Source organism: Callorhinus ursinus, unplaced genomic scaffold (genome assembly GCF_003265705.2).
Source record: "Callorhinus ursinus isolate GAN/ISIS: 27379988/994484 unplaced genomic scaffold, GSC_fseal_2.0 scaffold2, whole genome shotgun sequence".
In the NCBI taxonomy this organism is placed as follows: Eukaryota; Metazoa; Chordata; class Mammalia; order Carnivora; family Otariidae; genus Callorhinus; species Callorhinus ursinus.
The window spans coordinates 57,847,943-57,872,845 of NW_027397064.1; the positions used below are offsets into that span (position 1 = coordinate 57,847,943).

General features: G+C 40.7%; 1 protein-coding gene across 4 annotated transcripts in view; it reads right to left on the bottom strand.

The window, feature by feature from the left end:
• Positions 1-8,501: 8,501 nt before the first annotated feature.
• ITGA6 (integrin subunit alpha 6) overlaps positions 8,502-24,903 on the bottom strand; it is a 76,964-nt gene continuing 60,562 nt past the window's right edge. For 3 of the 4 annotated variants that reach the window (XM_073882380.1, XM_073882378.1, XM_025850268.2), the window contains 5 exons: positions 23,471-23,569; positions 23,270-23,380; positions 23,071-23,169; positions 18,581-18,706; positions 8,502-13,194 (listed from right to left, as the gene is read on the bottom strand). In XM_073882380.1, coding sequence (XP_073738481.1) covers positions 13,033-13,194; positions 18,581-18,706; positions 23,071-23,169; positions 23,270-23,380; positions 23,471-23,569 — 597 coding nt within the window. In that variant the 3' untranslated portion in view covers positions 8,502-13,032. Of the gene's footprint in view, positions 13,195-15,348; positions 15,479-18,580; positions 18,707-23,070; positions 23,170-23,269; positions 23,381-23,470; positions 23,570-24,903 lie in introns of all 4 variants that reach the window. The other variant, XM_025850276.2, reaches the window with a different exon arrangement.

The following is a 24,903-nucleotide window of genomic DNA, read 5'->3' on the forward strand; positions in this document are numbered from 1 at the left end:
CAGTCCACAGTTATCTATCACAGTGGCTTAGGCATTTTCTTTATATTTGCTCGTTTTCTGGCGGGAATGGTTGGATTGTTTGTGTTGGGAACAGGCAGAGGAAAACTGAAGAACAGTTGCTGCTTGGAAAAGGAAATGTCGAATTGTAAAAGCTTCCTAGCTCTTAGAGTCAGCCTGAACCTTGTTTCAATCTTTCTCTGACTGGCTTATTTCACTTAGCATTATACTCTAGTCATCTATATTGTTGCAAATGGCAAGATTTCATTCTTTTTATGGCTGAATAATATTCCATTGTATGTTATGTGTGTGTGTGTGGGTGTGTGTGTGTGTGCGTGTACACATCTTCTTTATCCATTCATTTATTGATGGACACTTGGGCTGCTTTTATATCTTGGCTAGTGGAGATAATGCTGCAATAAACATAGGGTGCATATATCCCTTTTAGTTAGTGTTTTTGTATTCTTTGGGTAAATACCCAGTAGTGTGATTACTGGATCATAGCGTAGCTCTATTTTTAACTTTTTGAGGGAAACTTCAAACTGTTTTCCACACTGGCTGCACCAATTTGCATTCCCACCAACAGTGCTTGAGGGTTCCTTTTTCTCCACATCCTCCTCAACACTTGTTGTTTCTTGAGTTTTTAATTTTAACCATTTTGACAGGTGTGAGGTGATATCTCATTGTGGTTTTGATTTGCATTTCCCTGATGATGAGTGATGTTGAGCATCTTTTCATTTGTTGGCCATCTGGATGTCTTCTTTGGAGAAATGTCTGTTCATGTCTTCTGCCCATTTTTCCATTTTTAATTGGATTATTTGGTGTTGAGTTGTATGAGTTCTTTTTTTGTTTTTAGAATGCATGCGAGTGGGAGTGGGGGGCAGCAGAGAGGGAGAGAGAGAATCTTAAGCAGGCCCCACACTCAATGTGGAGCCCAACATAGGGCTTGGTCCCATGACCCCAAGATCATAACCCAAGCTGAAATCAAGAGTCGGACACCCGACTAAGCCACCCAGGTGCCCTGAGTTGTGTAAGTTCTTTATATATTTCAGATATTAACCCTTTATCAGATATATCATTTGCAGATAGCTTCTCCCATTCAGTAGGTTGTCTTTTAGTTTTGTTGATGGTTTCTTTTGTTATGCAGAAACTTTTTATTTTGATGTAATCCCCAAAGTTTATTTTTGCTTATGTTTCTCTTGCCTCAGGAGACGTAACTAGAAAGATGTTACTATGGCCAATGTCAGAGAAGTTCTAGGATATTTATGGTTTCAAATCTCACATTTAGGTCCTTAATCCATTTTGAGTTTATTCTTTTGCATGGAGCTGTCCAGTTTTCCCAACACGATTTGTTGCAGAGACTTTCTTTCTCCCATTGCATATTCTTGCTTCCTTTGTTGAAGATTAATTGACCATATAATCGTGGGTTTATTTCTGGGCTCTCTGTTTCATTGATCTCTGTGTCTGTTTTTGTGCCAATACCACACTGTTTTTATTACTGTATCTTTGTAGTGTATCTTGAAATCTGGGGTTGGGATACCACCAGTTTTGTTCTTTTTCAAAGTGGCTTTGGCTATTCTCAGTGTTGTGTGGTTCCATACAAATTTTAGGATTGTTCTAGCTCTGTGAAAAATGCTGTTAGTATTCTGATAGGGATTGCATTAAATCTGTAGATTGCTTTGGGTAGTATAGACACTCTAACAATATTTGTCCTTCCAGTCCATGAACACAGAATGTCTTTCCATTTATTTATGTTATCTTCAGTTTCTTTCTTCAGTGTTATATGGTTTTCAGAATACAAGTCTTTCACCTCTCTAGTTGTTTATTCCTAGGTTTTTTATTATTTTGGGTTCAGTAGTAGATGGGATTGTTTTCTTAATTTATCTTTCTGCTGCTTCATTATTAATGTGTAGAATTGCAATGGAGTTCTGTACATTGATTTTGTATCCCATGACTTTACTGAATTCATTAATCAGTTCTAGTAATTTTTTGGTGGAGTCTCTGGGGTTTTCTGTACTCTCATGTCATTTGCAAATAGTGAAAGTTTTACTTATTCCTTACCAGATTGGATGGCTTTTACTTCTTTTTGTTGTCTGATTGCTGTGGCTAGGACTTCTAGTGTTATGTTGAATAAAAGTGGTGAGAGTGGACATCCTTGTCTTGTTCCTGACCTTAGGGGGAAAGCTCTCAGATTTTTCCCATTGAGTATCATGTTCACTGTGGGTTTTTCATATAAGACCTTTATTCTTAGGGGAAAAGTTCAGTTTTTCACCTTAAGTACAATGTTCGCTGTGGGTTTTTCATATATGGCCTTTATCATGTTGAAGTATGTTTCCTCTAAACCTACTTTGTTGAGGGTTTTTATGATGAATGAATGTTGTACTTTGTCAAATGCGTTTCCTGCATCTTTTGAAATGATCAGATGCTTTTCATCCTTTCCCTTGTTGATGTGATGTGTCATGTTGACTGATTTGGGAATACTGAACTACCCTTGCATCCCTGGAATAAATTCCACTTGATTGTGAATGATTTTTTTTTAATGTATGGTTGGATTCAGTTTGCTAATACTTTGTTGAGGATTTTTGCAACTATGTTCATCAGAGATATTGGCCCATAGTTCTCCTTTTTTGTGGTGTCTTTGGTTTTAAGTAATGCTGGCTTCACAGAATGAATTTGGAAGTTTCCTTTCCTCTTCTAGTTTTTAGAATAATTTGAGAAGAGTGGGTATTAGCTCTTCTTTAAATGTGTGATAGAATTTGTGAAGCCAGGTAGTCCTAGACTTTTGTTCTTGGGAAGTTTTTGATTATTGATTTTCGTTGCTGGCCATCAAGTCTGTTCAAATTTTCTATTTTTGCCTGCTTCAGTTTTGGTGGGTTATATGTTTCTAGTAATTTATCCATTTCTTCTAGGTTGTACAATTTGTTGGCATATAGTTTTTTCATAATTCTGTCTTATAATCCTTTGTATTTCTGTGGTGTCAGTTGTTACTTCTACTCTTTCATTTGTGATTTTGTTTATTTAGTCTTCTCTCTCTCTTTTGATGAGTCTGGCTAGAGGTTTATCAATTCTGTTGATGTTTTTAAAGAACCAGCTCCTGGTTCCACTGATCTGTTTTATTGGGTTTTTTTAGTTTCTGTATCACTTATTTCTGCTCTAATCTTCGTTGTTTCCTTCCTTCTGCTGGCTTTGGGTTTTGTTTGTTCTTTTTTTTAGCTCCTTTATGTATACGGTTAGGTTGTTTATTGGAGATTTTTCTTCTTGAGGTAGGGCTGTATTGCTATAAATGTCCTTCTTAGAACCGCTTTTGCTGCATCCAAAGATTTTGGACCATTATGTTATCATTGTATTTCTCTACGTGTAATTTTTGATTTCTTTTTTGATTTCTGGTTGATTCATTCATTGTGTAGTAGTATGTTCTTTTACCTCCATATATTTGTGCTCTTTTCAGATTTTCTCTTGTGGTTGATTTGTAGTTTCATAGCATTGTGGTCAGAAAAGACTTTGATCTTTTTGAATTTGTCAAGAGTTGTTTTGTGGCCTAATATGTGATCTATTCTGGAGAGTGTTCTGTGTGCACTTGAAAAGAATGTATTCTGCTGTCTTAGGATAGAATGTTCTGAATATATCTGTTACATCCCTCTGGTCCCGTGTGTCTTTCAAAGCCACTGTTTCCTTGTTGATTTTCTGTTTGGATGATTTGTCCTTTGATAGAAGTGGGGTTTTAAAGTCCCTTACTATTATTGTAATACTCTCAATTAGTTCCTTTATGTTTGTTACTAACTGTTTTATGAATTTGGGTACTCCATTTTGGGTACATAAATACTTAAAATTGTTACATCTTCTTTTTGGATTGTTCCCTTTATTATCATATTCTGTCCTCCTTTGTCACTTGTTACAGTCTTTGTTTAAATTCTGTTTTGTCCGATATAAATATGACTAGCCCAGCTTTCTTTTGACATCCATTTGCATGATAAATGTTTCTCCATTCCCTCACTTTCGATTTGCATGTCTCTTTAGGTCTGAAATGAGTCTCTTGTAGGCAGCATATAAATGAGTGTTGTTTTTATTATCCATTTTGTCACCCCATGTCTTTTGATTGGAGTGTTTATTCCATTTGCATTCAGAGTAAGTATTGATAGATATGTATTTATTACCATTTTGTTACTTGTTTTGTGGTTGTTTTTGTAGTTCTTTTCTGATCCTTCTCTTGCTCTCTTTCACAGTTTGCTGGCTTTCTTTAGTGATATATTTGGATTCCTTTCTCTTTGTTTTTTGCATATTTAGTAGTGGTTTTTGTTTTGTGGTTACCATTAGGTTTGCATGTAACAGCTCATGCGTATAGTAGTTTATATTAAACTGATAAGTTTGAACCCATTCTGTACTCCCCTCCCCCGTGTTTTAGGTATATGGTGTCATGCTTTATATCCTTTTATTCTGTGAATCTGTTGACATAATTTTACAGATTTGCTTATTTTTACTACTTTTGTGTTTCTTTCTTTCTTTTCTTTTTTTGAAGTGTTTATTTAAATTCCAGTCAGTTGACATATAGTGTAATATTAGTTTCAGGTGTAGAATTTAGTGATTCATCACTTACATACGACACCCAGTGCTCATCACGAGTGCCCTCCTTAATTCCCATCACCCATTTAACCCATCCCCCTGCCCACCTCCTCTCCAGTAACACTCAGTTTGTTCTCTGTAGTTAAGAATCTGTTTTCTGGTTTGACGCTTCCCCCCTCCCACATGTTTGCCTGTTTTGAGTCTTAAATCCCACATATGAGGGAAATCATATGGTATTTGTCTTTCTCTGACTGACTTACTAGCATAATACTCTCTAGCTCCAGCCACATCATTGTAAATGGCAAGATTTCCTTCTTTTTTGTGGCTGAGTAATATTCCTCTGTGTGTGTGTGTGTGTGTGTGTGTGTGTGTGTGTGTGTGTGTGTGTGGTTTACCGCATCTTTTTTCCCTATTTTTCTTACTCTTACTTATGGTCTTTCCTTTTCACTCAGAGTCCCCTTTAACATTTCTTATAGGGCTGATTTATTGGTCATGAACTCTTTTAGCTTTTCATTGTCTGAGAAGCTCTTTATCTCTCCTATTCTGAATGATAGCCTTGCTGGATAGACTGTTCTTGGCTGCAGATTATTTTTCCTTTCAGTACCTTGTATCTTGCCACTTCCTTCTAGCCTGCAAAGTTTCCACTGAAAAATCCACTGATAGCCTTTTGAAGATTCCCTTGTATGTAATTGTCTTCTTTTCTCTTGCTGTTTCTGAAATTCTCTATCACTTCTATTTGCCATTTTAACTACTGTGTGTTGTGGTGTGGACCTCCTTGGGTTGATTTTGTTGGGGCGTCTCTGGCCTCCTGGATTTGGATATCTGTTTCCTTCCCCACATTGGGGAAGTTTTTGGCTATTATTTCTTCAAATAAATTTTCTGCCCCCTCCTCTCTTTCTCCTCCTGGGATCCTTATAATGTGAATGTTATTACACTTCATGGGGTTAGTAAGTTCCCTAAGTACATTCTCATTCTGCAGTTTTTTTTCTCTCACCTGCTCATCTTTATTACTTTCCATTATTCTGTCTTCCACATTATTAATTCATTCCTCTGCTTTATCTACCCTGCTATTTATTACATCAAGTGTATTTTTAATTTTATTTATCGTCTTCCTCATCTCTGATTGGTTCTTTTTTATCTCTTTGTTAAGGGTCTCACTGATGTCCTCCACTCTTTTCTCAAGTCCAGTGGGTATCTTTACAATCATTACTTTAAATTCTCTCTCAGGCATATTACTTACATCAGTGTTGCTTAGGTCTCTTGTGCTTTGGTCCTGTTCTTTCTTTGGGACGTATTCCTCTGTCTCCTCATTTTGTCTCACTGTTAGGAAAGTCAGCTACATCTCCTCTTGATAGTAATGGCCTGATGAAGAAGTCCTATAGTGCCCTGCAGTGCAGTGTCCCCCATGTACCAAAACCCAGCAAGAAGGGGGGTGTCTCCTGTGTGTATTGCATATGCCCTGCTGTTGTGTTCTGGGTGCTTTTTCCTTCAGTCCAGGTGTCTGCAGAGGCTCTCTTTGCTTGTTGTGGCCAATGTTTTGTCTCCAGCTGGGGTGGGACACACAGTTTTAACAAAGTTTGCACCAGTCTGCTTACAAAATGAGACCTGCTGAGGCCAGGATCAGGGCTGGCCTGGGAAGATCCGCAGAGCACACCTGGGCAGGGCACACAATTTTAATAAAGTGTGCCTTGATCTTCTGCAGGGCCCACCACCACTGCCGCCAGGACTGAGAACCCACCAAACACAGGGCTTGGTGTAAGCAAGTGAAGTAGTGAATGTTGGCACTGCACTGTTGCCCGCAGATGGCCATGACTTTATGCTGGGGCATTGGGTGGTGCCTGCCAGCTCCTTCAATGGAGAAGTCCCACAGCAAACCTGCCTTTCTAGGACATGCTGTGAGATTAGTAAATAACTCTCCCTTATATCCCAGGCATTTTTCAAACTGTTCTTTATGTTTCTCCACAGGCTTTTTGTCACGCTGTCTCCTTAAGAGCAGGGACTCAGCTTCCTGTCACCCTCTGGGGTCTCCCAGAATCAAGACCACTGATTTTTTAAATTCCAGGCTTTAAGTCCTGCTGGTTGTAAGAAATTCAGCCTCTGTCACTTTCAAAGCCAAATGTTATAGGGATTGTCTTCTCTCTGCAGGCTCTCTGGTGTGGTAGTCTGTTTGCTTCCCTTCCCCATACCCATGGGTCCCTCTCTCCAGTGAACCTCATGCAGGTCCGTTTAACACCCCCCCCCCGCCCCGTGTCTCTACCCTTCCTGCCCTCTGCAGTGTGGCCTCTTCTCTACATTTAGCAGTGGAGTCTGTTCTGCCAATCTTTGGGTTGTTTTCTTGGTTATTTACACTGATGTGGGTGTTAGCTAGTTGTGTCTGTGGGATAAGGTGAGGCTGGGATACTCCTCCTCTGCCATCTTCCGTGGAAGTCAGGGGTGAGTATATTTGTCCAAGGTCAGACAAGTAGGAAGTGGCAGAGAAATGACTTGGAGGAGATGGACCCCGGAGCCCCTTGCTCCCCACAGTGTAAGCCATGGACCCACAGCTTTGCAGCACGTGGATCTTGTTAGAAATGTTGACCCTTAGGCTCTGTTGCAGACTGCCTGAATCAGAACCTGTATCTTCACGAGACCCCCAGGTGATTCTTGGCATGTCACCACGTGAGGAGGGCTGCTCTTAGTCGCTCTGCTGATGGAGACTTCCTAACCAGGGGGGTTTTCTCCGTTAGGCAGATGCCCTAGAACTTCAGTTCTGTGAGTCATTTGATGACACCTTTATGGCAAGCGTGCCTCTAGCTTCTCAGCTCTCGTTACTGGTGCATTAGAAACACCACAAGGAGAAAGGAGGCATTTCCACATGGAGGGCATCCAACGACCTCCTAAGCAACTGTCAACCTCAGTTGCATTTTGAGTCCCTTGGGATCCTTCAGCAGCACTGATGTGTGCGTCCCACCCTGAGATTCTAATAGGGTCAGTCTGGCATGCAGTCTAGGCATTGGGCTTTTTTCTTATATGTTCCTTAGAAATTCAAATGTGCAGAGCCCAGGTTGAGAGAGACTATTCCAAATTTTCTGGGGTTGGGGTTGGTTCTGGAGGCAGGTTCCACCCACATAGGATCAGGTACTGACTGACCTTATATGTTAACCGTTTGTATCATAATGCAAGATTTTAAATTCTACTTAAAGTAGATTCATCTGTGTTTGACCGTACCATCTGTTATTTTATTTAAATTTTTTTCTTAGAGTCTTTCAAGTATTCCAGTGTTTTATTACACACTGACAGAGTTAAAAGAAAGGAAAAGAACACAAAGTAATTCCTACTGAAAGCAACCGTTATTTTATTCTTTAGGGTCAACTTTTTCACAAATTGTGATTATGATTTTTGGGCCCTTCTATGTAAGATATGATAAGTAATATCAGTACATAGACAAATGGCAGTGGATTTTATATTTAAAAGTACAAATAAATTAGCTATTGTGATGTCCTTTTTTTTTTTATTAAATATTAGTTATCACTTAAGTTCCACAAAAGTAAGAATCATGTCTGTGTTAACTTCTGTATTTCCATCCCCTTCCATAGACCTTGGCCTATAATGGGTACTATAAGACTACTCTACAACTAATGAATGTGTAAATAAATGAATGAGTTATAAATAGCTTCACATAATGAGGAAACTCAAACTATGGCATGCTTCTACTAAAAAATGTCTATGTCAAAAGAAAATAGTACTTAAGACACTCTCTCATTCTTACAGGTCATATGAAAGGTGTTGGGGAGGGGAGGACTGTAGTAATAGAGAACTTGGGGTTGTTCTTAGAGATGGTGAGGGGCAGGGGGAGAGAGAGAATCTTAAGCAGGCTCCACCCCGAGTGTGGAGACTGACACAGGGCTCGATCTCACTACCCTGAGATCATGACCTGAGTCGAAACCAAGAATCGAACACTTAACTGAGCCAGCCGGGCACCCCTTGTTTTTTATTGAGGTGCAGTTAACACATGGTGTTACATTAGTTACAGCTATACAACATAGTAATCAGACAACTCTATATACTGTCGCATTCAACACCAGTATGGCTGCCATTTGTCACCATAAAATGCTGTTACATTATTGACTATATTCCCTCTGCTGTGTCTTTCATCCCTGTGACTTATCCATTCCCAGACTGAAAGCCTGTCCCTCCCACTCCCCTTCACTGTTTTCTTGTTTCCTCTCCACACCCCTCTCCCCTCTGGCAACCACCAGTTTGTTCTGTGTTTATGTGTCTGTTTCTACTTTGTTTGCCTTGTTTTTTTATATTCCACCTGTAAGTGAAATCATATGGTATCTGTCTTTATTTCACTTAGCATTATGCCCTCTAGTTCCATCCATGTTGTCACAAATGGCAATCTTTTTTATGGCTGCAGAATACTCCATAGAACATATATACCACATCTTCTTTATCCATTCATCTATCAATTATTAAACTACATCTGTCTCTTTCACAATGACAGGATCTTTTATCAAGATTTGAGAGAGAGAGAGAGCGAGCACGCATGGGGGTAAGGGCAGAGGGAGAGAGAATCTCAAGCAGACTCCCCGCTGAGCATGGAGCCTGACACAGGGCTGGATCTCATGACCATGAGCCAAAACCAAGAGTCGGACGCTCAACCGACTGAGCCACCCAGGCTCCCTCACAATAACAGAACACTCACATCTATCTACTGGTTATTGGTGAATTGAATACTTATGTGCTAAGCTCTGGATAATGAAGTACATGCCATCCATGTAGATTGAGACTTTGTGAACGTTCTAGAAGTACGAATAGTAAAATTTTATCTGACCTCTGCTAACATGGGTCTGTCGCTGCCCATTTCCATGGAGCAGTCGGACTGAGAAGGCTTTGGGGAGAGGGAGAAGAGATGACAGAGGCCCTTAAGCCCTGCTGACTCTACAGAAACTGCACTTAACTCCCTCACTCCAGTGTCCTCATTAACCATTCCCTGGTTGGTTATGCACTGTGTGGCACGTGGTCCACCCTTGCACTGTGCTAGACTAGTTTTTTTCTGATTTCTGTCTTCTTAGAGGATTTTAACCATGAATCAATCCCTTTACAACTTTCCTTCTAGATGGGCCTGTTGGTTAACGCCTCTGCAGAGCTGGCCTCAGCCACCAGTACTCACTGCTTCCCCCATCCTAACAGCTGGGCCAGATGCCTTTCAGAGTCAGCAAAACCTGTTTTTTTAAAGGTACAAAAGGAAAAAAAACACTTACTTGCCATGTGACCATAAGCAAGAGCTACTGGAAGAACAGAGGCTATTGGCTTTTTTGTGGTAGCTGCTGTTTTGAAATCACTCTGAAGTTCATTTTCTTCATCTCTTTGAACCTTGTCTTTTCCTCAGTGGTTGAACCATGACTAGACCCTTTTGGTCTTAAGGAACTGCCTTTAACCACTTACTTTATGCTACCCCTCCTGGTCACAACTGTCATACATTCCTGTTTTCTCGGCCCTCAGGTTGTACTTCTGTGGAACCCAGCCACCTAGAATATTTCACTCTTTTCTTCCTTTAAAACAAAATCTATTAATCCCAATGTTTTCCCACATTGTCCTTTCATGGGGTAGTGTGCCAGAGATCAGTTCTCATTAAGATGTTTTCATTTAGGGTAGAAGGCTTGATCTTACCCTTACTTCCGTGGTCTGGACAATTTAAAGCGTTACCACGTACATCCACCCCATATTCCGAAATAGTCTCAGCCCCAAGGGCATGACCCATTGTGAGACTGGGGCAAGTAACAACATGTCAATGTTTGTAAATGGATCCAAGGATATTCCTATTTATCTACTACTGTCACTCCTGGGCATTCCTGCAGGATTTTTTTAAGAGGGAGAGAAAGGGAAAGAATCACATAAAGCCATTGCCATGATGTCCAGCACAGGTCATTTATGCCCTAGCCAAGACACTTTGAATGGTTATGGTGGTTACATATTATAGTCATTAATCTGGGTAGGTCCATGGGACTGTGAATAGAAGTTCATTCACACTGGTCTGTCATTAAAATACCCATCACATTTCTTTGAAGATCAGACTGGTTTTGCCACCCAAAGAACTAAGAAGACTAAGATTCACTATATAATACCTAGTAGAAAACCATTACTTAAGTTACTAGACAGATAAGACATTTTGCATTGGAAATTTATTCAGGATAGGGCATGCTATATTATCTGAGCTCTATATACATGCCTTATTTTCATTTATTAGATTGTGATAATCCAGCTAGAGAAAGCTCATAAAATTGCTTAAATCTAAACAAAATCCTTTGGTGAAGAAAATATTTTCAGGCCAGTCAGTTCTGCCCAATCAGTCCTTGGCGATAAATAATGTCACAGCAGAACTGCGCTCACATCCAAAATATCTTCTCAGAAGAAAGCAACTTTTCCATAAGAACTCTTACTCTTCACGCCATGGTATCATTGCTAAATGACATCTCCCAGTTTGTAGATATCTTGAATAAAACCATCTTTAAGATCATTTTCTTTTGACAACTGTGCAATAGAGCCCAAAGGGGGGGAAAAAACCCCTCAATCACAGAAAATATCAAAAACTTGAGTTTGGCTCCATAAAATAAAAAAAGCAATTCAGGTTTTTTATAATTTTAGAGTTTGTTTCACATACATAATGTGTTACTAAGCAATGAACACTTTCATAAAAAAATTTCACACTTTTATACAAATATCCACAGGTATTTTCTAATCATAATTTTACAGTGCTAGTTAGTATTAAAATGTATCAAATGCAAACAGACCAGTGACTTGACTTGAGATGACGTTTTTAACAAACACCATTACATTCTTTGTTGTTGAACCAGCCCTCCACCTCCTCCCTCCCTTTTAGGACTTTTTTTTTTTTTTTTAAACAGAGGTCTATAGACACTTTCAAAATATCAGCTGCCTGGCAACCTATAAAGCCAGTGCATTCGGTTACAAGTTACCTACCTAAGCAAGAAACGGAGATTTCAACACTGGTATGACCTGTTTTAGAGAAATTTTTGTAAACAAAGTATCGTTTGTAAGACTATCTTTTGTGAATGAAAATTCCAAAGTACAATGAGAATAATGTCTTTAGTATCTTAAGGGCCTATGATTTCAGAAAAAAAAAAAACCCACCACGCTCTGAAGCAACAGTGGCACATACAGTTGTATTTTGTTCTGAAAGGACTGAGATGCTGCTTATACTAGATCCACACAAATTAGCACCTGTTTTCTGTTATTGCCCATATAACTTAACATTTTGAAGTAAATTTTTAAAAATTCAGATTTCCTATCTATTCAATGTCTCTTGAATGTGCAGAAATGTTTTCCTTCTCTGCCACTTAATTTTTACATTTAAAATGGTAGTTAGCACAGTCCCAAGTAATTTTGGGGAATACAGGGTAGGAGGAAACAAAGCAAAAACCAGAACACTGACTCACTGATTAAATGATTCCAATAGCATTTAAAAATGTAAAACCTATGATGTTCTGACTTCTGGTATCAGATACTCAGTAGACTCATGCTGGATCCATTTGGACCCACCATAGGCACCAACCCTTTCTTTCAAGTCCTGGATGATACATTATTTGCAGCAGGGCCTACACTGTGCCAAAGTTCAACAAACCAACCCCTTATTTCCGAGAGTTCCTGAAAGTTACAGCACAAAATACGCAGGAGATCTCAGGGCTCTAGACTCAAAAATATGCACTGATAAGAATTAAACATCTTACGGTTAAATCCTATTTCTGAAACAGTCTGGGTCTGGAGGAGGGGGGTGAGGGCTGTCATGAAGGGAGATGTAATAACTTATAAAGGATTTTTTGTGTGTGCACTAAATTCAAACCACATTCTGATTGTTTAATCCAACTGGAAGGGTAAACTGGAGAATCTTTGGCCTGTCGATAACAAAATGGTTTGTAAAAAAGAAAAAAATAAATACCATATACAAGTAAGTATACCTAGCATTCAAGTCTGTTGCAGCCATGTGTTTTAGTGAACAGGAAGGGTGAGGCCAGGATGTCGTGTGATGTGAGGAGGATTCACACATCCGGGAAAAGACGGCAGGATGGCCACATCGCCTATTGCACGTTTCACTTCAGAGAGCACTTGGCATTGAAATGCAGCCATCCCGACGGCCCGGGCCTAGGGGAAGAAGGGGTGCAGAGGCTGAGCTACGGAGGACGGCTGGCCCCGGCACATGCCAGGCAGCCACACCAAAAACAAAGGCAACCCGGAAAGTTAAATGAAGGCAGTTAAAGCCAACTCCACTCCAACAGTCTTAAATGCGGCTGTGCCAGCCCAGGGAGCCTCAGGCTGTACGACAGCATCCACGGTGAAAGCCGTAAGTTCAGACCGTGCGTAGTCTGTCCGAAGGTAACATTCAGGTCTGGAGCGGGCTCCTAAGTCCACTTAGATTTCTGAGTTAGTGGGGGGAAAGCAGTTTGGGTACTGTGAAGCTTTTCTGGGCCCCTTTTAGGAGTAGCTTTCATTTTCATTCCACCTTGTGATCCACTGTTTTTTTTCAAGGTTATCGATGTATTTTTCATCTTTGATCTCCCGCTCTTCCTTCCGGATCCTCACAGCGTGGTAGCGGGGAACGCTATCGTCGTACCTAGTGCGTTTAAAGAATCCGCACTGACCGAGGGGAGAGAGAAGCAGAAACGAATTAAGTACCGCAAGAAAAGCAAGTGCCCAAAATGGGAACGTCTAAGCTTTATGTTCGGCTACGCCTACCTCTGGATGAAGGAAAAAAAACACATGGTTTCTTTTAAGAAGGAACTAGGAGGTTGAAAAGACACAACAGCCAGTGGGGATAAAAGAGAAGACAGCTGTGAAACTAGAAGAAAAGTCTGTTTTTCCATCTTATCTTGACATTTTGTAACAATGTAGTAAGCTAGCTCTTTACTAACAATTTCAGTTATGGGACAGTGCTTCCATTTTTTATAATCACAACACTATATTAAAAAGATCTCATTTTCAGATTATTAGATCATTTTAATTTAAGAACAGTCTTTTTAAAGGCCACAAATGAAAGCTTATTTCATCATGCCTCTCTTCCACTAACAAAATGGAATCAAATCACCAATATTTTGCCAATTACTATTTGAATATGCCAGTGTTCAAACGAGTCAGTTTAAGAATCTTCTGTCCCCTGAGGCTAAGTACACATCTGTCATTAGCTACAAGGCAATTTACACTGCCTGGATTTCCTGTTGTGCTTCCAAATTAAGCTGCTTCACTAATAAATCACATAGCAACTATGTCCTATAATAAAATCCATCATGTACTGCAAAGAACTTGAGGAAAGTATCCCATAGAATTTCAGAGCAACCCTCATATTTTCTTTTGCAGAAGACATTTACACTTAAATTATTAATGAATATATATTTTATTCATTTTTTAAAAAATATTCAATCTGATCCAAAGATTTTGAGAACATATCAGGAAATTTTTTAATCAAATTGAATTTTTTAAATGAATAAAATATATGTTTCATGGAAAAGATGTGTTTTTCATTTAAAAATGCAGCTAGGGGCAGGAGGAGGAGAAGATGCTTGGAATGAATGATCAACGTGTACCATGTAACAGGAACAGAACATGTATGTTGAATGAGCTGATAAAAATGGCACGGGGCAAAGTGAAATTAGATTCAGTCATCACTAAATCATTAGGAAAAACGGACCAAGAAGTTTTGTTCTAAGGCCATTTCCACATGGACTCCTTTGTTTTGTGCAAAAAAGCCAAAATACTATTACAAAATGTGGCTCTTCATTTAACAAAAGGAAATCAAGGGTGGTGTGTAGGACTGAAATGGAAAGGCTGGGATTCATTGTGACAGTGCCATGGAAAGGGATTACAGGAGTAATTCCATCCTCTCGTGCCCATAGAAATCGAAAAAGGAATTACCACCAATTCCTGTTTCCATGGATTTACAAATAAGAGAAGCAAAACACAAACTTAAAAATCAACCGAGACCCAAAGTTGAATAAAATCTCTAGGAACATGAAACAAGGTCAAACTCCATTACAACATATTTGAAACCATAACTGTCCAGAGCATTTTTATATTAGAATTTTGTATAATGAAGGTCACACTTTGGTAAAGAGCCATTTTCTGAAATTGGCCCTCATGTCCACTGGGTCAACAGTCATAGTTTGTTGTAATGGTCTTTGACCTGGAGTAGATATGCAGGAAAAGGAAGTTGCATGCTTAGCTAGCATAAAACAATTACTGAGCAACAAAAGCATTCCAAGCCTTCCCCCATCACTTTATAGCAAGATCAAAAAGGACAGTGAGAAAGCCTTCTCATCAAGAGAAACACAATGTTTCCAACATGCAACAGGTTAATTAGGCAGTCAACACAAGCTGCTATCTGTGGGAAATCCCAAAGTGGACAAGAAACCTGCAATGATTTCTTATTCATCTTTGAAATTCCAAATGGGATGCTATATACTGGGATTGACAACACATAGCAAACTGGGCTACTAGGGAGGTCTAATGCCTCCTTTCGTGTGTACAACGATTCCAATCATCTTTCTTGCTGTGGGTGATGTTTGACAACACAAAAATAACTCACCTGCAACAAAAGATTTTTTGTGCGTCTCTAAAAAAAACAAAACAAAACTGAGCTTTCAAGTGAAATAAAATAAATCCAAGCAAGGCAAGCCAGTGTGGACATTTGGAAACATCTGTTAATGGGACACACACAGCAAGCTGTTGCTCTTAAAGTTAGCCACCACAACCATAGCAAGTCCCACAGCTAGCAATTAAAAAACATTGATCAATTACCAATTACAGAAGTAGATCAATACTATGCATCAGAAGTAAGCCTCTCTTTATCAGACGGCTGAGCATGGATCTCAGCCTTGTGATAGGTGGCATCATAATGATCTTTCTTATTTCTCTTGAAGAAACCACACTATAAGGAAGCAAGGTATTTAGTCAGTTTTACAGTTTTGTGTATAAGAGCTAAACAAAAGAAAAATCTCAGATTGTAACCCGTTTTCTAGTTATAGCTTGTGAGAGACCACTTATGGATCAGCCAAAACAACAGCCACCACACTATGTCATACTGTGACCGCAACCAAACCAACCTGATTACCGTGGGTCTCTGGTCAAATACTTATATGGATGACATTAATTAGCTAATTGATTTTTCTATCTGTAACCGAAATCCTGAGGACAAAAAAAAATCCTCCTAAAAGGAAAATTATATACCCATCTGATTGAAGTTTTGGGTGGTTTCTTCATGCAGGAGAATATGAACTCTAAAATAGGCAAAAGATCGACTTCTGCAGTTTTTCTGCGACAAAGAAGTTTGCTAAGATTTAGCACAAATCCAAATAAAATAGATACTGCATTCTTCTGCCTTTCACCGTAAGTTTTACAGAACTGCCACCATCTACTTGAGGCCTTTGGGTTTGTGGGCAAATCACAATATAAATTCAAATACACCATCATGAAAGAACAATTGCTGTCGTTTTCCCAAATTCTGAACCACCAGGTAACCCTTAAGTGGTAGGAACCTATGCTCCTCAGGTTAGGTCACTCTAAATCAACACAGAGGTGTAATTCCACTTTTTACTATAATTTCCTTCATCCAAAGAGGGAGGACTTTTTCTATTTACTTGTTTGTAAGGCTGTGGAACTGCCCTTTGAAATATAGCTTGGTAAAATAAATCTGCCCTCCTGGAAAATTCTGTTTCCTAGTCTGGCAACTCATTAAGGTAAAAATCTAGATCGGTTTTGTACATTATGGTAACTACTAACTACATGTGGGGATTCAAATTTAAAAATACCTTAGTTGCAACAGCCACATTCCAGATGCTCAGTAGCCACATGTGTCTCACTGGATAGTGCAGCTTCAGAAAATCTCCATTATCACAAAAAGTTTTACTGGGCAGCACTGATCCAAACCCTTAATCTTGATTATCTACTTGTGACTCCCTCCATTTAATACACAGTGAACACACCCAGCCAACTTTCAGTAACACATACTGATGAGTAAGGTTGGGTGAAGGAATGAACCAGGAACCAAGAGTCCTGGTCCTGCTTCCAGCTTGGCAACATTCTTAACATGCACAGTCATGAGCATCCTTGTTGGCAAAATGAAGGTGACTGGATAAGCCTGAAGAACTTTTCTCCTTACCTCTAAACAAAACTCTATGCAGTATCCTGGTATTTAAAGCAAGTAACATCAGAACGACTCTGGTGGAAGTGGGAATATTGGCCCTAGCTGCACCACCTAGCTTAATCTTGGCACCTATATGGATATGCAGAACCCAATTTTAAAGGCCACTGAACTCGAGTCCTTTCTAGCCCTTAAGTTCTATGATTTTAATACATGAAACAAATAGTTCATTTTCAGAAAGAATATCAAAGTAATAAAAAATGGTCTTCATGTAGGGGTTGCAGAGGTTGTCTGATTACTTTAGAGTTCACGTATGAGTTCTGGATACTTTAGAGCTACAAACATGAGCTCAAACCCATGAGATCATATAGTCCAATCCACTTACTAAAGAGCTAAAGCAAACCAGTGTCCCAGGGAGATGAAATGATTTGCCTAAAATTATACAGCTTGGGTATCTTAACCCACTGTTATGTCTCACCCTCATTAGAGATCACCAATAAGACCTGCTCTGAAAAATACTGTCCTTGTCACCTCCTCCAGAAAGCACACACAAAGGCCGTCCTCAAATATCAAACTTCAGATTGAGTTTTTGATAACAAAATAATTTTCCGAGCATCTCCTATGGCTGGCTGCCTGTGCTGACCAGGGAAACCTACTGCCCGAAGTGAACCTCAGAGGTAGGACTGGCTAATAGCCAATGCAGGCAGGAGTCTTGGCATGAGCAGTCACCAAGCTCCAAATCACACATTTGGAGGACACCAGAAAATTATCTCAAACTGGCAAAAGGAAGTTACTTGGAAAAATAACACAAAAAAGAAATGTCCAATATTTGAAAGTGACAATATCCTGAATCCTTGTCAATTATACTCTTGGATCCAAAGGAAAGGATAAAGATGGTTTGATCTTAGGGACTGCTGGTAGAGGTTCATAATCATTTAATCCAAAATCCACTGGGCCAGACAGGTTTGGAAATCTAGAATTTTGGCATTTTAGAAAAGTAGTATGTTGCATACATAATGCCACTCTAATCAAAACATTAGTTTCACAGCAGAACCATTAAATAAAGGTTCTAGAATATAAATAGCTTCTCTTCACATGTTGTCAAGTTTTGCTGCCAAATAAGTCATTATGAACTTTCAGCTTTCAGAGTATCCTGTAATTTGTAATTGTCGATAAGGGACTGTGAACCTCCATTGGTCACTTAGAATAATCCAAACTCTATGGGTCATAATCTTTGGCAACAAAAGTATGTATCCATCTCATTACACACATTTTTATAATGTAGACTGTTTACTGGCAGAAATCAAGGAGAAGATACTAATTTTATCTGCAGGACCAAATTCTAATGAAGAACATCATATTAAACCCAGATCTTCCTCATGTTTGAGAGAGGCAATGAGGATCCCTTGCAATGGAGTTATGAATTTCAAGCTTTTCTATTCCTAATCTAGCTGCAACTGTCACAAGCCCCAGTGGCTACCACGAACATTTCTTTATAGAAGTTGAAATTAACAGGGATACAAGTTCAGATTAATGTGATATCCAACAATTCGGCTTAGGTTCAGAATTTTAGATGAAGAAATTGCTAAAGTATTAACATTTTTTAAGTTATTTGCCAAACATGCTAAATTATGTGAAAAACACCAAAATTTACTTAAGAAACTCCTTATAATATACAAATAATATACTTTTAAATATCAGGTACTAGGTAGATATACAGGTGTTCATTGTAAAATTCTCAAGTTTGCTCTATTGGCAGAGTTTCATAGTAAAATGGGAAAAGGGAAGCATTACAAAGGAATGTACAGACTGTCAGTGTAAATTCACTCTTTTTAAAAAACATGAAATGAAGTTTAGGTCGTTAGAACTCAAATGCCAAATAGGACTTACCTTCCATAGTAAAAACACTAAGAGAGCAAGCATCAAAATCCCAGCGAGTACGGCCACTAGGACGACCCACCAAGGCACTCCTGAGTACTGAGCTGTGGTCTTTGAGGGGAACACAGTCACACGAATCTACAGGGCATAAAGGAAAGCACCACTGTAAGGGGGTGAGAATACCAGGACTTTATAGTTCTAATTCTGCTTCCAGACACATTCTGAGCAACGCAGCCTTGGATGAATGAGATGCCTCTTTGATGTGAGATCTTTTCCCAGAACCTGGAAAATGCTGGACTGTGTTTTGACAAAGTTATTTTTTTGAGAACTCATCTTTTAAAAACTGTTGTTTTGAATCAAATTGTATAACAAAGCATCCTTTTTTTCATCTCCAAGTTTCAACAATCATCAATGCACATCTTGTTTCATCCGTATAACCAGGTATCTTGTTGAGAACGATCACCTTCCCTTTTCGTTTTAAGGGCCATTTTATGTACAATTAGCCTATATTCCTTACTTGGACTTTAAAGATGTTGTGAAATATAAACATAAGGATGGAGTTGCATTGCTGATACCGTTTTAACTTTTCCTTAGGATGTCTAAAGACCCTCAGTGCACAACAGAATTTCCTGAAATGGCCTGGCGCGTGTTCTTCGACAGTGTATTTGGACCAAGTAGACCCTTTCAGAGGTGGCTTCGAGCTGTAAGCAGCAGCTGATGAGAAGCCTAAGCTCTAGACACTTGACAGTTAGCAAATACCAATTAAACAGAAGTAGTGTTTATTCAGAAATCTAAGAAGTCGCTTCTGGCAGTTTGTAACAACTTGGTTCTGTGCGTTTAGGACTCTCAAATGGATTTCCGTGGTGCCAGGAGACTGTTTTTCACAGCTTGTAAAAGGCCTGGTGATCACTAGGAGTACGACTCCGTGAACAGATGAGGGAGCTTCCAGTTTGAAGTTTCTGATGTTTCTGACTTAAGAAAATGTAAAGTGAAGGGTAAACAAAAAGTCCGAGTCTTTAAGTTCTGAGAAGCGTTTTCAGTCAAGTACTCTCTATTAGTATTGAACCCCGGATGCTTCCTAAAAATGCTTCCATGTCTGTCTACACTGTGCTTCGATTTAAAAAAAAAAAAAAAAAAAAAAAAGTCTTCACTAAAATACTTCCCTTTCTGCTTATACTAGAAAACAGCTCCTCAACCTCATCTGACTTCAGAATATACTTTAAAGCAAGAGAACTGCTTTTCTTGGAACATTTAAGAGCAAAGAAGTCAGTTTTCAGCCTGCTATACCAACTCTTAACACCTTTATCAGCTACTGTATTTCCTGTTATGCTCTCAGTGAGGTTTCGCTCAAACTGCCAGCCAGCCCCCCTCCCGGGGGGGTACCCCAAGGCTCACTTCCCCTCGCCTCCCTTCCCCCGACAGGCATACCAGCTTTAAGCTAGAAAAACCCTTTCTTGAGATTACTGGGGCTAACACAGGGGCATCCAGGAAGTGGGAAGAATGGTGAAAGACGAGGGATAAAATAGTGCACTCGATGTGACCAGTAAGCTTGCCTACTCTGAGCCAAAACAAAACAACTAATGAGCCTGTTCTATATCACTTAACTTTGCTTCCCTATCTCGCAGAGGGAAGCGTACAGTACGTCCTTGGGGGTAAGGTGAGAACCTGGAAGGGCCATCCTCATTTTCAAGAATAAGCTCTGATAAACCTGGAAGTGGAGAGTGGTCCATGGCAGGGGAATCAGCCTTATAATCAGATAGTGTACCAGAGCCTTTTAAATGGCTGATTAACAGAGGAAACCACTCCTATAAATGGCAGCAATCCAACAGTATGAGAGCTGAACAGGTAACTTTCTGATTTCGTGGGGGTTGGTTGGGTTATAAGGTAATTAAAAGGGTTTTTTCCTTTCTTTTTAAAGCCACGATTAGAATAAAAGCAAGAAGTTTTAATATGAAGACCAAACGACAAGACTGAATTACCCCACTTCCTCTGCTTCTATCTCCAAAGAAAAATGATCTTCGGGCTGGAAAATGCAACAGATGAACCAAGATAAAGATAAAACTGAAACCCCCAATAAGTGAGGGAATAAAAAAGGAAAGCATCCTAACACGTGAATTAAGCTTAAATCTTTAGGCCCAGGAAAAGTACACTCTAAAATACTAAAGAAACCTGTATATAGGGCATCGGAGCTGTTGTCGCTCAGAAATCAGAGTCAAGAGAAGAGGTACCAGAAGACTAGAGGCAAGAAAACGTCTCTGTTTTCAAGACAAATGCACTCTAGATACAAGACATTAATCCATTCATGTATCTGCCAATTATTAAACCAAGGAGGATCACAGCAGAGATCCCAATTCCCATTAGCATGCCTGAGTTCTCCAAGCCCTAACATGTAATGCCCAAGATAAGCTCACTTTCATTTGTGACCCAGCCGCTAGACTGGGTACCAGCACCCCAGTTCCATCATCTTCCAGCCAACAAGAGCGCCTGATGAGGGCTTGTGAGCCCAACGTCGGGTCTCCCCTCCACATGCCCGCCAGTCCTATGACCCTGGGGGAGAGACAACCTTCCTTGGGTTGTTTTCTCCTCTGCATTTGAGATCTGGGGACTTAATGGGAAGCAAGTGTTACAGAGTTAAGAACAGGAGCCCTGAAACCAGACCGGTTTACAGGTTTCAATTCAGGACCCCACTGGCATCCCCTGCTGTGCCTGCTTCCTTTTTTGGAAAATGAGTACATCTACCTTGTCATTCTGAGGTTTAGAGGACTACAGATAATTAATGCATTATAAATGTCTGTCCCTTCCCTCCAAGTTGTGTGTTCTTTTCCCAGCTTTCAAAACTCAGTGATTCTCCAGGTTACTGGTTGCAAGTTTCAGAAAGCTATGGCTGTGCTTCCAGTCAGAGGGGCAGAAAAGGGCTTCTCAGGGAGGTTCTGTTCAGTTGATAGTCTCTTACGACGCCTTATTGGTAAGAGGCAGAAAGGTGGGCTGGACTAGCATGCAGAGATGATCTAAGGCCAGAGTGACCGGATGTCCTGGTGAGCCTGGGACAGTCCTGATTTATAACCCTTGTCCCAGCATCCTGCCCAGTTTAGCATCTGCCCCAAACATCTCTGGGTGTGGATGGTAGATTTTAACAGCCAAGGATCACTGTATTCAGAAACCAGTGCTCAGGGAGGCTCACTGCACTTTCAGCTGGCTCAAAGGTCCGAAGCCAAAACTTCCATGGGCACATCAGTAGGTCAGCTGGAGAATGGTAAGTCAGTCTTTTTCTCCATTCAGTCTCTTTTGCAAAACATTCTGGTCCATGACATGCAGGCATTGTATCTCAAGAGCATGACACAAGCCCCTGTGGGCTCCAGACCCCCACAAGGAACCCCCCCAGTGTGCCCCCACAGCCACTGCGCCCCCAGTTCTGTTCAGTACTTTCCTCAGTTGCCTGGATGAGGACATAGAAGCTGTGCTTCTCAGCTTTGAAAAATACAAAAGGGATAGAAAGCTAAGAGAGGGCAAATGATCAAGAGTCAGAATGACTTTGTGAACTGAAATGACAGACCACAAGCCAACCACCTAAAACATGAGGAGCTATTTAAAGACATGCATTTAGATTTTTAAAAATTGCTCAAGGATGGGCTATGGGAGCTATAGCTTAACACCACATCCTGCTGAAAACACCTGGAAGTTGCAGCAGAACAGAAACACAAAACCAGTAGCTGCTGGAAGTACAAACGCAATCTTCTGTGTACACCGAAAAACCAAGTTTTAGTCTGACTGATAGCAGCATGGGGCCACGGTGTTGGCAGGTAAACGCCTCACGGTGAGCCGAGTGAGGCAGATCACACATCTGCGCCCTGCCCATCCAGGAGTCACACTGCCGGACCCGGGCCAGCCCAGGAAGGAGAGGGCCTGGCCTGATGGGTAACTGAAGAGCTGGAGGCTCTGCTCTGAACAGAACGAGAGACCTGTCCAAGGGGCATGCCAGTTTCCTTCAGTTACTCCAAAGGCTGCTACGCGGCTAAGAGAAAGGACTTATTTTGGGCTTGTTCCAAGGGGCATAACCAGGGACCGATTTTGTAAGATTCAACTCTGGATTCATATATATGTAAAGAGATCTTTTCTAGTAACTACAGCTGGCCACACATGCCACGAGCTACTCCATAAAGTGGTGGTTACCATCACTGGGGACACTCCGGCAGTGGCTACAGCACTGGGGATAGTTGATGACCTGGGGTTTCTATAGAGGTGGGAGGTGCACCCATTCTTTCCCAAATCTACCATGTGCACTGCAGAACTAGACGATCCTAGATGTACTCCTTTCTCCAGTGATTCTATTAAAATACAGCTTGGAGTGGCAGCCCCTTAGAGCATCATCAGACTTCTCCTTGATGGGGGTAACGGGGTTGTGAGGGGGAGGACTGCCAAGGTAGCACGTCCTCAGGCTGCGGGCGTGCAGTGGAGAAGGAGTGATCGGCTCTGAACTCTGGGAAGGCGGAACAACCTCTCACCTGAGTGCCGGCGTTTGGCAGCTTGATGTTCTCGGCGGCGGCAGCTATGTCAATGGAAGCCCGTGTGAGAATATCCAAGTAGTTCATTTTGGAATATTCCTGTTTGGAGACAAAGTTAGCAAATGCGTTTAGGAAATGAGAAAGGTCCTAAGAGATAGCAAATTGACTTCCAGGGGACAGCCTCAAGGCAGAACCGAACCTCTAGAAACGTGCTATTCCATAACCTCGAGCGCAGAACGACAGAGGCTTTGCTGTCCAGCCCTCGCAGCGGGCAGCTTATGTTCACGCAGTTCACGTTCGTGCTGCAGTTCTGGGGAGAAAAGGGTGGTAGTTAAAATCCAACAGTAACGGGCATCCTGCCACCGTCTGCCCAATACTCAGGCTGTTGAGAAATACTTACAAGAGTCTGATATTTTCTTTCAGCAAATAAAGAAAATTTTCTGCTATCATCTATCTGTTTTTCAGCAATTTCCCGTTTCCTTCTTGAGTTGTGAGACTCCTGAAAAGAAATTATATCCAAAATAGTTCTAACTTAATGTAATGGTCACTACTGCATAGACCTCACGAGCACTCCCTTCCAAATGATGCCAAATTCACATAATCAACAGTATTTCCCCATCTCCTGTTACCAAAGGCACAGAAACAATTTAAGTGTAAAATCCACAAATGTTCCAATCTCATTGCAAGTTTATTGATTCAGGTAGTTTATTCCCACTCTGACTTTAAAACTCAGGTGAAGAGAAAGCGGGCTTTGTTCTTCTGTCTCCTCACCAAACTGAGCATCCCGAGATCAGGCAGCATATCCCATCTGTATATCCCCAGCACCCAGTTCGGTAACTAACACGTGATAAAAAGTCAGCACATCTTGAATAAATGACACTGACGAACGGAAAAAAGCAAAAGAATGAGTATGTGACTCATTCAAAGCAGAGTCCTGAAAACTAACCCACGTAAGTAGTTTTAAGATAGCATTTTCCTTAAGATAGGAGTAAGAGTGCGGGCGCCTGGGTGGCTCAGTCGTTAAGCATCTGCCTTCGGCTCAGGTCATGGTCCCAGGGTCCTGGGATCGAGCCCCGCCTCGGGCTCCCTACTCCGCGGGAAGCCTGCTTCTCCCTCTCCCACTCCCCCTGCTTGTGTTCTCTCTCTCTCTCTCTCTCTCGCTGTGTCTGTCAAATAAATAAAATCTTTAAAAAAGAAAAAAGATAGGATTAAGAGTCATGGACCGTCTTGTTTTTCAAAGTTGATGAACAGAGGATCCTTCCATAAGCTGCCAACTGTGAACTCTGAGCATACTGTCACCTCAGAACTTAAAAGAAACAGAGTAGCTCCCTTACTGTGATCTACTGAAAGTCAGCCCTCAACACAAGCGTTTAAAAAGAAGAAAAGAAACAGACATGTGATAACAAAGCAGATCATCACACTGGAGCATAAGTAATAAACCAGAAATGTCAGTGTGCAGCACAGAGTGGTTATGAGTACAGGCTTTGAAAACAGGCAGAGCTGAGCTTGAATGCAGACTCTGCCTCTTAACTGCTAAGTGCTTAAAATGTTAATCTCTCTAAATCTCAATTTTCTCATCTGTGAAATGGTAGGGATAAGCAAAATACCTCAAAGGACTATGAAGAGAACGAAATGAGAAAAAGCAAAATGCTTAGCACAGTGCCTGAGACACAATCAACACTTGATAAATATTAACTACGAAAAAAAATAAGGGGCGCCTGGGTGAGATCAGGCGTCTGCCTTCGGCTCAGGTCATGGTCCCAGGGTCCTGGGATCGAGCCCCGCATCGGGCTCCCTGCTCAGCAGGAAGCCTGCTTCTCCCTCTCCCATTCC